At 30.1% G+C, this 13590-nt stretch overlaps 5 protein-coding genes across 5 annotated transcripts; 2 read left to right on the top strand and 3 right to left on the bottom strand.

Moving 5' to 3' along the window:
• Positions 1–6: 6 nt before the first annotated feature.
• Positions 7–1273, top strand: LOC119612640 (protein mushroom body miniature; the record flags this gene model as incomplete). The annotated part of the gene is made up of 1 exon (XM_037968470.1): positions 7–1273. A coding segment is annotated over one exon (561 nt), but the record flags the coding sequence as incomplete, so codon positions are not given.
• Positions 1274–1991: 718 nt separating this feature from the next.
• On the bottom strand, positions 1992–3832 carry LOC119612642. The gene is made up of 6 exons (XM_037968473.1): positions 3692–3832; positions 3536–3619; positions 3254–3472; positions 2827–3186; positions 2595–2763; positions 1992–2526 (listed from the first exon to the last, which is right to left on the bottom strand). The coding sequence occupies exons 3-6, from the start codon at positions 3317–3319 to the stop codon at positions 2066–2068; spliced, it is 1056 nt and encodes a 351-aa protein (XP_037824401.1). The 5' UTR covers positions 3320–3472; positions 3536–3619; positions 3692–3832; the 3' UTR covers positions 1992–2065.
• A 52-nt stretch (positions 3833–3884) lies between these two features.
• LOC119612641 lies at positions 3885–6526 on the bottom strand. Its single transcript, XM_037968472.1, has 6 exons — positions 6298–6526; positions 5902–5947; positions 5576–5837; positions 5311–5516; positions 4037–4099; positions 3885–3967 (listed from the first exon to the last, which is right to left on the bottom strand). The coding sequence occupies exons 3-6, from the start codon at positions 5631–5633 to the stop codon at positions 3938–3940; spliced, it is 357 nt and encodes a 118-aa protein (XP_037824400.1). The 5' UTR covers positions 5634–5837; positions 5902–5947; positions 6298–6526; the 3' UTR covers positions 3885–3937.
• Positions 6527–7021: 495 nt separating this feature from the next.
• Positions 7022–9300, bottom strand: LOC119612639. Its single transcript, XM_037968469.1, has 6 exons — positions 9089–9300; positions 7833–7871; positions 7738–7770; positions 7518–7678; positions 7295–7449; positions 7022–7228 (listed from the first exon to the last, which is right to left on the bottom strand). Exons 1-5 carry the CDS (start codon positions 9204–9206, stop codon positions 7315–7317), a joined length of 486 nt encoding a protein of 161 aa, XP_037824397.1. The 5' UTR covers positions 9207–9300; the 3' UTR covers positions 7022–7228; positions 7295–7314.
• A 764-nt stretch (positions 9301–10064) lies between these two features.
• On the top strand, positions 10065–13472 carry LOC119612636 (zinc finger protein Xfin-like). The gene is made up of 2 exons (XM_037968466.1): positions 10065–10205; positions 10271–13472. Exon 2 carries the CDS (start codon positions 10754–10756, stop codon positions 13316–13318), a length of 2565 nt encoding a protein of 854 aa, XP_037824394.1. The 5' UTR covers positions 10065–10205; positions 10271–10753; the 3' UTR covers positions 13319–13472.
• Positions 13473–13590: the final 118 nt, after the last annotated feature.

Raw genomic sequence — 13590 nt, 5'->3', positions numbered from 1 at the left:
AACATTTTCCACTTGCAGGGTCACACATCCTTTCAATGTCAAATGATTTGCAAAAATTGCTCTGCACCCTATCACGGCTATCGCACCTGCCCAAAACCAGCCAATTTAAGTACAATGATGCAATTGTTTATGGAATTTTGTATGCAACAGTTACAAAGTTTTAGTGCTGAAAAACAAATTCCCATCAACTTGAGCGAAAGTGTACCTGTGCCACAGATCGATACAGCTCACCCATCAAGTAACAAATCCAATAAGCTAAAACGTAAGCAAACAAAGGCTAATGAATTCAATACAAAAATGAAAGCGTCAAAAAAACGTAAAGTATCCGTTTCAAAGAAGAAGAGCTCTAAAAACAATAGTGATGATAGTAGTGACGACGATACAGACGACAATTCTGATTCAGAGTCAACAACAGAATCCCAAGAAGAAGACTCTTCAGACTCAGCGGCAGGAAGTTTAGTTTCTTCCAAGAAGAAACTCAAAATGAAAAGTAAAAATGCTTTAAAGACACCATTTAAAAAAAACGAAACTTTTCAACGAATCCACTTAATCTGCCGCTGGTTTTAAATGGTTTACCTAATTTAAATGTTACTGCTCCCAACGTAAATAATCCTAATACTTCAGCAAATGCTTTAAATACTTTACTCTTAACGCAAATGTTTCAAAATGCCATTGGCTCTTTGAAACAGTAAAGATAATATTATTATAAGGAAATGTTTTCTTTTTTTTTTAATATATATTTATGTTTCTTAAGAAAAACAAAATTAACAATTATTGGAATTTAGGCAGGAAAGGCAGGCTCTTTTATTATGTGTAAACATTTAAAAAAAAATATCTGCTCATAATTAAATGTTTATTTTAATTTTTTTTTTAAGCCTATGTTGAAATTTCACATTTATAGAATAGTTAAAAAAACAAGTGAATTGTTCTAAATTCGTCTGTGATGAATATTAATTATCATTCATCTTTTCATTGTTTTTATGGTAAAATAAATTGTAACATATTTTTTGTGAAATTTAGCAAAATCTTTTATTTTAAAAACATAATTCGATAACAAAGATGTCAGGATCAAATTAAACGCGAATATTTCACTATTCATATATTGTTCACATCCCGGAATAGAAACATATGGTACATGCTGTTGTTTTCAGCCGTTAACTTCTTGAATGAACGAACCTGTATCTTGTTTTTTATATACTATTCTATAGTCGAGACTTTAGACTATTCTATAGTCCAGACTATAGACTATTCTATAGTCCAGACTATAGACTATTCTATAGTCCAGACTATAGACTATTCTATAGTCCAGACTATAGACTATTCTATAGTCCAGACTATAGACTATTCTATAGTCCAGACTATAGACTATTCTATAGTCCAGACTATAGACTATTCTATAGTCCAGACTATAGACTATTCTATAGTCCAGACTATAGACTATTCTATAGTCCAGACTATAGACTATTCTATAGTCCAGACTATAGACTATTCTATAGTCCAGACTATAGACTATTCTATAGTCCAGACTATAGACTATTCTATAGTCCAGATTAAAGACTATTCTATAGTCCAGACTATAGACTATTCTATAGTCCAGACTATAGACTATTCTATAGTCCAGACTATAGACTATTCTATAGTCCAGACTATAGACTATTCTATAGTCCAGACTATAGACTATTCTATAGTCCAGACTATAGACTATTCTATAGTCCAGACTATAGACTATTCTATAGTCCAGACTATAGACTATTCTATAGTCCAGATTAAAGACTATTCTATAGTCCAGATTAAAGACTATTCTATAGTCCAGACTATAGACTATTCTATAGTCCAGACTATAGACTATTCTATAGTCCAGACTATAGACTATTCTATAAAAATTTAAATAAAAATATCTAAATATTCACATTTATATTGTTAAATATTAAAAAAATAAATTTATCATTCTTTTGTAAATACCAATTTATTAAAATCAATAAAAAAAAAACTTTATTCATTAGTGTTTATTATATCTTACAACTTATAATTAAGTTTACTTATTATACCGTAAACGACGCCTAAGTCAGTTATCAATAGATGTATTTCTTTTTTTCTCCTTTATTTCATTGATAAAACTATCAACTCTTTGATTACTAACTAAGGGTGGTTTATTAAAGAAATATTTCTGTATAAATGTCCAAACATTTAAAGATTCTAGGGGAAAACTTATTTCAAAGAAGAGATATAAATTAAAACATAAAATCAAAGAATCCTTATAATTATCACAACTAAAACCAGTTGAATCCAAAATAACCGAAAAATTACTATAGGTTTTATTTTTACCCACAACAGCTATATAGGGTTTAGCTTGTATATTATTATCGGTACAATATCTTTTGCGTTCTATAACGACTTTCTTAAGATCGGATAGATCGGCTACTTCAACGGAAAACTTGCGTTGGGCTTCTTCTATACTTTGTGATTTGTTATTATAGGTATTTAGAATGGCGTGTAAAATGTCGAAAACTTTAATGGCAACATAATCTGTAAAATAAAAGATAGCAATTAATGTATGTACTTAGATATGTAGTCTATATGTTTCAGATAATTACCCTTATAAGAAGACATATTTTCCATAGCAATTAGTTGATCTAATAATTGTTTTGATTTAACATGTTTTATACGATTCAAGAAGAATTTAGGGAATTTTTCCATAAATTCATTCCATAAAAAGTCACTAAACTTTAGTTTAGGATAAAGCATTTGTAAATCAGATTCAATCTGAAATAGATAAAATGAAGTAGGAAATATTAAACCTATGTAACAGTAATATTAAATACTTACGAATTCTGCATAATTTTGTTGTTTACAAAATGGATATTCATCGAAATATAACTTCCAATTGCTAAACCAACCAGTCTGCAATTGATGACGTCTAAAAGCAAATGATTCTTTCCATTTTTCAAATAATTCTTTTTCATCGTTAATATGTTTCATTCGGGAACATATCGCTTGCATATCAGACCAATCTTCACTTTTATTTGAAACTTCCTCATCATCACTTATAGAACAATCATTTTTCAATATTTCCTGTCTAGACTTAAAGGTCTGAGCTTTGCGTACTGAACGTTTACATTCTTGAAAATATTCCCAAATTTTACCTTTTGGCGATCTAGTTTTATTATCTTGTATAAAATAAAAATCCTTAAAGAAACAAATAAATTTTTGGGTAAATTTTAAGTTAGATTAGAAAATTATTTTGGGAACATACCAAACATTCCGTGGGAAATAGTTGTAATATTTCTTCGGCAATTTCTTTACATCGTGATATAGTCATAATCAGTTTATTGCGTACATAAAAGTCAACAACAGAACGCACAATAGCTTCGCTTTGTTCAGGTGTTAACAGCTCAGTCCTGGCATATTCATGTAATATATTTTCTACGGCTGGAGTAGAAGTTAAAATTTCTTTAACACTTATATCTAAATCCTGCAGAATTAAAAATAGAAATCCATAAATTCAATTAAAAATGTTAATAATATTATTTCATACCACTTTTCTTCGTTTTGGCTGAGGTGATACAGTTATATCAACCGATTGATTTGAAAGTAAAACATCATCTGAGACTCTAATCAGCTGAATTAAAGAAATAATTAAAACGTTTTATTTAGCTGTAGAAATTTTAATTGTCTTGCATTTAAATGTTACCTTGTTAGAAGTTTAATCAAACTTTTAGGCGGGTTATCAGGTAAAATAGTTTCCTCCTCAACAGGTTCAATTTTGATTTCTTTAATGTTATTCTTGGATTAAGCATTTCTCTATTGATGGCCATCGGAGTTTTGTTAGTCTAAAAGGAGCAATGTTTTTTAATAACTTTAGCTGTAAATTTCAATCATCTTACCTTATTAGGTTTGCTTTTGACCAGATTTTTTAAAATCCTGTAGTACTCTGTGTTTATGGTTGTTGTACAGCATTTGTTAAAAGCTAAGTAAATAAATTAATTCCAATAGTTATACAAATTTAATAGTTTCTATTATTTTAAATGTTACTTACAGTCGATAAATTATTAATTTCGGTTTCAGGCAGCATTCCATTTAAGGTGGAGTGGAACTGAGGCTGTTTTTGAAAAATGTAAAAATAACAATTAAATAAAATTAAAACTGAAACATCAGGGGATTGTCCAGGCATATCTATATAGAATGGGCCTTTAGACCATTCTATAGTTAAGACTACAGGACTATTCTATAGTACCGAACTATAGAATATTCTATAATTCAGACTGTAGTTTCAGAATGTAGACTATTCTATAGTCTAGGGTCCAGACTATAGACCATTCTATGGTCCGGACTATAGACCATTCTATAGTCCAGACTATAGACCATTCTAGGTCCGGACTATAGACCATTCTATAGTCCAGACTATAGACCATTCTAGAGTCCAGACTATAGAAGCTATTCTATAGTCCAGACTATACTATTCTATAGTCCAGACGATACTATTCTATAGTCCAGACTATAGACTATTCTATGTCCAGACTATAGACTTTCTATAGTCCGACTATAGACTAATTCTATAGTCCAGACTATAGACGATTTCAGTCCAACTATAGACTATTCTATAGTCCAGACTATAGACTATTCTATAGTCCAGACTAGACTATTCTATAGTCCAGACTATAGAACTATTCTATAGTCCAGACTATAGACTATTCTATAGTCCCAGACTATAGACTATTCTATAGTCCAGACTATAGACTATTCTATAGTCCAGACTATAGACTATTCTATAGTCCAGACTATAGACTATTCTATAGTCCAGACTATAGACTATTCTATAGTCCAGACTACAGACTATTCTATAGTTCAAGACTATAGACTATTCTATAGTCCAGACTATAGACCATTCTATAGTCCAGACTATAGACTAGTTCTATAGTCCAGACTATAGACTATTCTATAGTCCAGACTATATACTATTCTATAGTCCAGACTATAGACTATTCTATAGTCCAGACTATAGACTATTCTATAGTCCAGGCTATAGACTAGTCTATAGTCCAGACTATAGACTATTCTATAGTCCAAACTATAGACTATTCTTTAGTCCAGACTTTAGACTATTCTATAGTCCAGACTATAGACTATTCTTATTCCAGACTATAGACTATTCTATAGTCCAGATTATAGACTATTCTATAGTACCAACTATAGACTACTCAATAGTCCCAAATACAGCTTTTCTATTGTCCCAAATGGTCCAGAATATTGACTATTCTATAGTTCAGAATATATATAATTTAAAAAAACTTTTTTTTTGCGAAAACTTACCAACTTTGTCTCTACCCGATTATTTACTTTGTCGCCACCACTCATCGTTTGTGTTGTGGACACTTCACAATTTGCATATTTATTTTGCCATTCTTTTAAACGGTGTTCAAAAATGATTTTTGTCCCCAAGCGATTGGTATCTTTAAATAATTCATCAATATGACGTATTTGCATATATTTCAATGCTTCCCCAGTAATACCACTGGCTAAAAAGGACGGAATACGTTAAAGACTTTTTCTGAATATTATTTGTTATTATTAAAACCTGTCATAAAATCATGCAATTCATCATAAAGTCCAATTTCCATTAAAATAGTATCCATGGTATTATTTCGTTCACTTTCATTCAAATTTTTAAAACATGTTCCTCTTCTAGAGGTAGAAGATGATGGCTCTTGTATTATATAATCTTTGTCGGTATTTGTCCATTATGTCGTATACTTTCAGGTGATACTGCAAGAGGATTGTCTTCTTCTGATCTGTAGCGTACGTTTTTGGTACGGGTTCTTCTGCTACGACGACGTTGGCTAAATAAAATAACAGTAGTCATTAAAAATAAATTTATTTTTAAAGGAATATATAAAAACCAACCTTTTATTTACATTGTGGCTTGAATCGTATTCTTCATCCAAGATTTCTAATGTGGAACATTTCATAAAAAAGATGAAATATATAGTTTAATTAATATAATTTACATTCTTTAAAACACAATTAAAAAAAATCTATTTTTCTTTGTAAAATTGAAGTGATCACTCATATTTAGCATAGTTGCATTATAAATTGAGTACGGCCGGAAGACGGTGTAATGCACCCGCCTGACACACATAAAAGCGGGAAGTGGGAGCATCGTTATTAAAATGCATAATTTTATAAAATATAACAATAATTTATTGTCGCATAAAAATTAAATATAATTCATTTAAAATAATCACAAAAACTATGAAATAATTTTAATATTTTGCAAATAAAATCCCACAAAATAAATACCTGAACTACAGTTGAGACCATCATGTGCTTCATATAAAACTTCTGGTTCTGGCTTAACCGTAACTGTTGCATTCTCATTATTGTATTGTTTTCATCACTTTCCATATTTTATGTAATAAATTTCATAGATTATATTAATTAATTAATAAAAATATATTCTTATTCTGTGATTTGAACGCACAACACAATCGAAAACAAATTGTTTAGTATTATTTGATAGAGATGACAGTTTGTTTAGGTATGATATCCAATGAGAGACGATAACATAAGCGATAACTATTGTTTATATTTTTGCTGTAGAACCCAGCAAACATTTAAGCAAATTGAAAACTAACAAGTGATTATAACGAGAAAACTGGTTTACTTAAATTTTAAATCTAAAATCAATTTTTATGTTAAAAAACTGTTTTTGTAATTCCTTGATTCGGAGAAAATAAACGAAATTGATGTTTATGTGGAAACCAAACACTGTTGGCACTCGTTTCTTTAACAAACAACAACAAATCAAAAGCTGTAATTAAGTCGGTTCTCTATCAAAATTAGATTTTTATATATTGAAAAACTGTAGATTAGCTAATCAAAACTACTATGGATTGTATTTTTCAAGTTTTTTTTATATATTTTATTGAAAGCCAATTTTTTGAAGAATAATAAATAATTTAAAACCAAATTAAGTTTATTTAAATTATAAAAATTAATAATAGTTATTAAAAAAACTCGAAAATTTAAATAAAATAATAAATATTATTTCATTTATGTATACATACTTTATTAAATATTAAAATTTAAAACTAAAAACGTTAATTGTCACTAGCAGATGCACGGGGTCTTGCAATACTCTTGCTTTTAAAATATCGTTTCTTGGCTAAGCTTATGGCCTTGCGTAGTTGTTGATCTGCAGTTCCTGAGGTGGCTGTTACTTCAATGGAATCTGAAAAAAAATATTACATATATGTACAACTAATAACATCTACATATACATAGATAATTCTCTTACCAATAAGCACTTCATAAAAGTTATTTAAAATCTTTTAGACATTGTTTGCCATGCACACCCTCTACATTATATTCATTAGTTATATCTGTAGATAATATGTATTTAAGATTTTTTATAACTCCTTGTGGCTTGAGTAGGGTCTTTATGGTGTTAATCTAGAAATTATAAAATAAGAAATATTTATGTTAAACACTATTATTTATGTAGGCATATTAAAACTTACATAAGTGTTTCTATTTTCCGGTGTTATCTCTGAATTAAGTTCCCTTAGCTTTTTCGACGTTTTTAATGGAAACTTGCAACGCAAATCCTGATTACTTGTTATGAAATTGCGTAATAAAGCATTAGCTTCCTCTTGTGCTTCTAATACCATATTCAATTGTGCTAAATAATAAATTGCTATTAATGAAAAGTTTGTATTATTCAACTGATGTTATTCTCACTTTGTATTTGGTCTAGCCTGTATTCCATAACACCTATAAGTAAAAAAATTATTAATTATATATAAAATAAATAATAATAGTCAAAATTAGCTTACCTCTAAGAGCATCAAGTTTTTTCTCGCATGTTGCTAGATCTAGAATAAAATTAAATATATAAATTTTAAGAAACTGATAAATAATTGCCATAATTTGGCAAAGAAATGGGTCTATCGTCAGCATAATTGGATATGACTGTACCCTATAATACTTTTAATATTGTCATTATCTAAATTCTAAACTACATGGGCAATAGTCTAAAATATGGTTTAGTATATATTACAGTCTGGACTATGCTCAAGTCTATAGTATGAACTATAGTAGTCTGAACTATTGTTAAAACTATAGTCTGAGCCAAAATGTAATAAGTAGAAACTAGACTTTAGTCTTGACTGTGCTCTAGCCTTTAGTATGGACTGTAATATAATCTAAAAACTAGTCCACTACACATGAACTTCTGATTCTTGTCTACAGTTTCAACTGTAGTTTAATATATATTTTGACTTATAGTCAAGTCTATACTCTAAACTATAGTTTAATCTTAGTCGTGTCTATTGTGTAAATTATAGATTAATATAAAGTCTAAAGTATATGCTATATGTAGACCAAATTGAAGTCTTCTCTATAGTGTTAATTATAGTTTAATATAAAGTCTAAACTATATGGTATAGTCTGAATTATAATAATGTCTATAGTCTGAACTAAGGTATCGCCTATATACTGAACTTAAATTTAGCTTATAGACTGAACCATAGCCTCTCCTTTCGCCTGAACCAGCGTCTAGCCTATAGTCTCAATTGCATTTTTGCTACGTACTGAACTATAGTTTAGCCCCTAGTCCGAACTATTAGCTAGCTATGGAATGTACTAGCTAAGTTCAGACTATAGGCTAGTCAATAGAGTACACGGTAATATAGTATAGCCTTATTTACTGTAATATGTGTACTAAAGATCAGAGAAAGATATTTGGGAGAAATTGGTTTTACAAATACATATTGTAAAACCTGTTTCCTAGTTTTACCATAGAGGTACACCGTTTGTGTCATTACGCATCTTGAGTTAGTGCTAATCAATTTGACTAGATAATAACCCAGGAGCTACATGTCTGTCGAATATTTTAGTTTGTTTTTTTTTTTTTAATATAAAAGTTAAACTCAACAAATAGCTAATTACAATATACATTTTTCATTTTTTAACATATTATGCCTTATTTTATATTTATATTACTGTTTGGAACTCAAATTTGCTAAAAATGAAAAGGTACGACTTTTCTCTAGGGTGTTTTTGTCCATAATTGCAAATACATATAATTTACCCGCAGGTTCATGTTCAATCAGAACTTCTGGTTCCGTTTTAATTGCCATCATTATCTCATCAGGTATTATAGTATCATCCGAATACATTTTCTTACTGCAGCCACCATTATAATCCATATTTTTTCGGTAAAAAAATGTATTTTTTCTTAAACAAGCAAAATAATACTTTAGAGAATTTGTTTATTTTTCTTAGAGATGAGAGACTCGACTAAATAAATCGATAACTAATTGTCAAAATATTGTGTAATGTAATTATTTTCATAAAAATTACCTTCTAAAATGGGGTAATTTTTATTCGCACAAACATTAAACAATTTTTTTCTTATTTTTGTTATTTGCAATGAGTTTAGATGTCGATTTTGTTTAAAAACGTAAATAAAATATTTTGATATGTTTATCAGGACGCTATTATTGTTTGTTTATAAATAAATAAATTTGTTGAACGATCTCCTCTACAGTTCAGTAAATTTTTAATTTTTATATTGAACTAAAGATCTCAAGAACTCAATTTTAATTCCCCCTTTTAAATAAATTAATCGATTGGGTTGTGATTTATAATAATATACATGATCAATGTTAAATCATAAAGTCGACTTTTCGACTTTTTTTAGTTATATTTTTTGACTGTTTATGTTAAAAGTTTAATGTTTACGGTTGTATGGGGTCTAGGTGAAAAAATAGACCGGTTTCAAACATTTTCGTCCTTCGGTTAAGAGAAGTATATAAAATTATCTTGAAAATTGCGACCGGTAGCATGCACACAAGGTTTACATGGACACATAGACGGACATACATAGCTGAATAGACACAAAGAAGAAAACAGCATGTCAAAATGAATTTTGAATGTGCCGTGGAAACGTATATTCGTGAAAACATGGCATTATTCAACTTCCCGTCAGAGCAAGATAAATTATTCTTTTTATTGCAAATTGGCAACACTGATTTACATATGATATCGATAACTAATATTATATTAACAAATATAAATACTATCCCTAAAAAGGTGTTTATTTTGTTGTACTGTAGGAAAAATGCTTTGCAAACTTTTGTTTGATTTGGAGTAGCGTTCCTCAACTTTGTCCATTTTTCTTTGCATGTAACCTACTAAAAGGAGAGGTAAGTTATACACATACAAATGTATATATACATTGACATAAACACGACGAATAATTTTCTTCCAGGAAAGAAATTTCGGAAACTGAAGCTGTTACAAATATGGATATTAACATAAAGATAGAAGCAAATAATATTGAAGATGAATATGATGAATCCAATATAATGCTTAACAAAATAAAGGAAGAAGAATCGGAGCTTATAATTGAAAGTGATGTTCAATGGTTGCCAATAAAATTAGAAGATGAACAAAATAATTATTATGAAGAATATTGTCAGGAATTTGGGGAAGATACTAACTCCCATGATTATATTAAAAATGAGTCCTCCAATGAACATTATGCAATTGAATATTTAGATGAAAACGAAGATTATGATGAAGATAACGAGGGGAGGAAGACCAGGAGAATGAGCAGGATGATTTTTATGATCCAAATGAAGATATTGGTGAGGATGATACCGATAATGAGGATGAAGAAGTTGATGAATCCGATAATGAGGGTAATATTAATACAGAATATAATTTGCAATTGGAGCTATACGCTGAAGATATGGATAAAAAGCACATCGTTTTAGAAGACAATGGGTCTAAGACGAATATTTTATTTCCATTAAAATATTGGCTATTTAAAACTTATGTTCACCATACCTGTCCAGAATGTAATGAACAAATTGCGACCTATAAAGAGCTGCGCGTACATATAGAACTAAATCATGGAGATGCTATTAAAAAAGTTCAAAAAGATTATTATAATATGAATAAGCAGACCGGTACGTGTAAGAAATGCCAACGAGAATATCATAATGATTTTATCATGTATAAACATACATTTAGACACCGTGAAAATACTGAAGAATTGACGGAGAAAAAGTGCAAAATATGCAGTCATATAATAACAAAACGTATTAAAATGCATTTCGTAGAACTGCATCCCGAAGTTGTGGATGAGTTTAATAAATCGGGTTATGCAAAAAAATGCTTAAAGTGTCCAATTTGTCATAACACTTATGCCAACAATAAATACGTAAAATTTTGGCATCATTTCATGTTCAAACATCCCCAGGAAAATCAGGAGAAATTTCGTTACAATTGCCATCTATGCTCACATAAACGTTTTTCGGATGAGGAATTGTATTTTCAACATTTAATGTTGCAACACGAATTAAACTCCTGGAATGTATTGAATTTTCGAAAAATTTTTGAGGATAAGGAATACTTAGCATGTTTAAAATGTCACAGAGTGTATCCCAAAAATGATACTCTAACATTCCTAAAGCATTATCTAGAACATGAAAGTTCAAGCTATTGGTCATGTAAATTTTGTGGTAAAAAAAGTTGTTATGGCCATAATGGGCACATGTGCCCTAAAATGATGCAATATTATGGCAGACGATATAAAGATGTAAGAGAAAGTAACAGAGGAAAGAATATTATCAAAAATTTAGAGGAATTTGAAGAGTATATTGCACATGTCTGTCCATTTTGTAAGGAAGAGTTTAATAAATTGCATAAATGGCAACAACATCTAAGAAGTATTCATGCAATTGATACCCTTAAAGGTTTGGAAATGAAGGTGGTAGCAACTGCAGACAACAATAAGTTGCGTTGTGTCATTTGCCATACTATGGTAGCAAATAATCCGGTACAATTACATGCTCATCGTTTTCAACATTTACCATTTAAGCCCTACAAATGCCGTCACTGTAAGCTAACATTGGCGACATTTAAAATGGCCGTTAATCATGTGGTGAAACGTTGTAATGATGACGAAGATAGAGATTATATTAAGCAGGTTTTAAAACCAAATATAATCAATCCAGCTGAGGTAGAGATACAATGTTCCTTCTGTAACTACCAAAAATTCACTGATGCTAATGAAGCTTTCACACATTTCCAAGATGAGCACAACAATTTTAAGGAATTCTTTTCCCTAGACTCTGGAGCGGATAATTTGATGTCGTGTATAGTTTGCCAAAAGAAAGTCTTACAAACCGACGCACATGACCTATTGAAACATGTGTACACACATTTTGATCAAAAGATCTTTAAATGTCCCTTATGTACATTATCCTATTTTAAGCATAGGACTTGTATTGGTCATATGCAAAAGGTTCACTATTTCAAACCTTTAAATTTAGTGCGGTCATTAAAAGAAAGAGATGAACTTAGCCCAAATAAAGAAGATGTAACCGAATATCAGCCTACTGCAACAGCACCTCAATTAGCTAAACCCAACCTCAATTCTCATGTACTCAATGAGTTTGCTGAATTTATTAACTTTGCCTGTCCGGAGTGTAATGAAGGTATATCCAACCAAAAGGACTGGCATACACACATTACCACTCAACATGATTTTTTCGATGAATCAAATGTGAGCTTTAAAGATTCTAATGGTTCGCTGAAATGTCTAACATGTAAGCTAAATTTGCCAACCGTTTTAACCCAACGCCTAAAACATAAGTTGACACATATGCCCTACCGTTCATTCATATGCAATCTATGCTATGCTCGTTGCAATTCTTTGGGTGTACTCTATGGACATTTTCGTAGAAAACACTTTGCCCAAGGCACATTTAAGTGCTCCATTTGTCCGGAAGTTTTAGCAACATCACACCAAAGAACAGAACATTTAAAGCAAACGCATCCACCTAATGAATGGCCCGACCATATATGTTTAATATGTTACAAAATATTAAGAAGTAAGTCTTCTTTAAATAAGCATATGGAAACACACGATGCTGAACGTGTGAAATATACTTGTGATATCTGCGGTTCCAAATTAATTGGCCGGAAAGATTTTAAAAACCACGTGGATAGACATGAGGAAAGAGGTGAGATCAAAAAGGAAAATTGTGACAACGACATTCCTTCACAATTTGGAAGTGATGAGTCTAAAATAATTATAGCCGATGTTATGGACGTTAAGACAGATTTGGATAGTATTGGTGTTGAAGCTAAATATAAAACGGTAAATTTAAATAATGTTGAGCAAGTAAAACCAGATTTGGATAATGTTGGTGGTATTGATCTTAAATCCAAGAGCACAAATGTTAATAAAAGAAAATCTCTTAGAAATTCTTTGGCCGCAAAAAAGAAAAAATGTGATATAGAATAAAGAATGTTCCAATATTGAGGATTGTTATGGAAATGGTTTGCTTCACTTTAATTTAGAAAGGACATTTATCTTTCAAAATTATTTATTTAGCATTTTATAGTATAATGCAGCGGAATGAAATAATAACTCTTTAATAAACTAATTAAAACTCAAATTTTAATTTATTTCTTGAAGTTTGTTTTGTATAAATTTAAACCCAATTTTGAAATTACTATCGGTCTACCGATTACTCTCTAGGTGCTGTTGTCGAATCAATAGAAGCCATTCCATCT

This window comes from Lucilia sericata, unplaced genomic scaffold (genome assembly GCF_015586225.1).
Source record: "Lucilia sericata isolate MDLA Ls3-8-SP2 unplaced genomic scaffold, ASM1558622v1 Contig001782F_arrow, whole genome shotgun sequence".
Lineage (NCBI taxonomy): Eukaryota > Metazoa > Arthropoda > Insecta > Diptera > Calliphoridae > Lucilia > Lucilia sericata.
The sequence above is the reverse complement of the archived record's forward strand: the minus strand, read 5'-3'. Positions and strand labels throughout refer to the sequence as shown.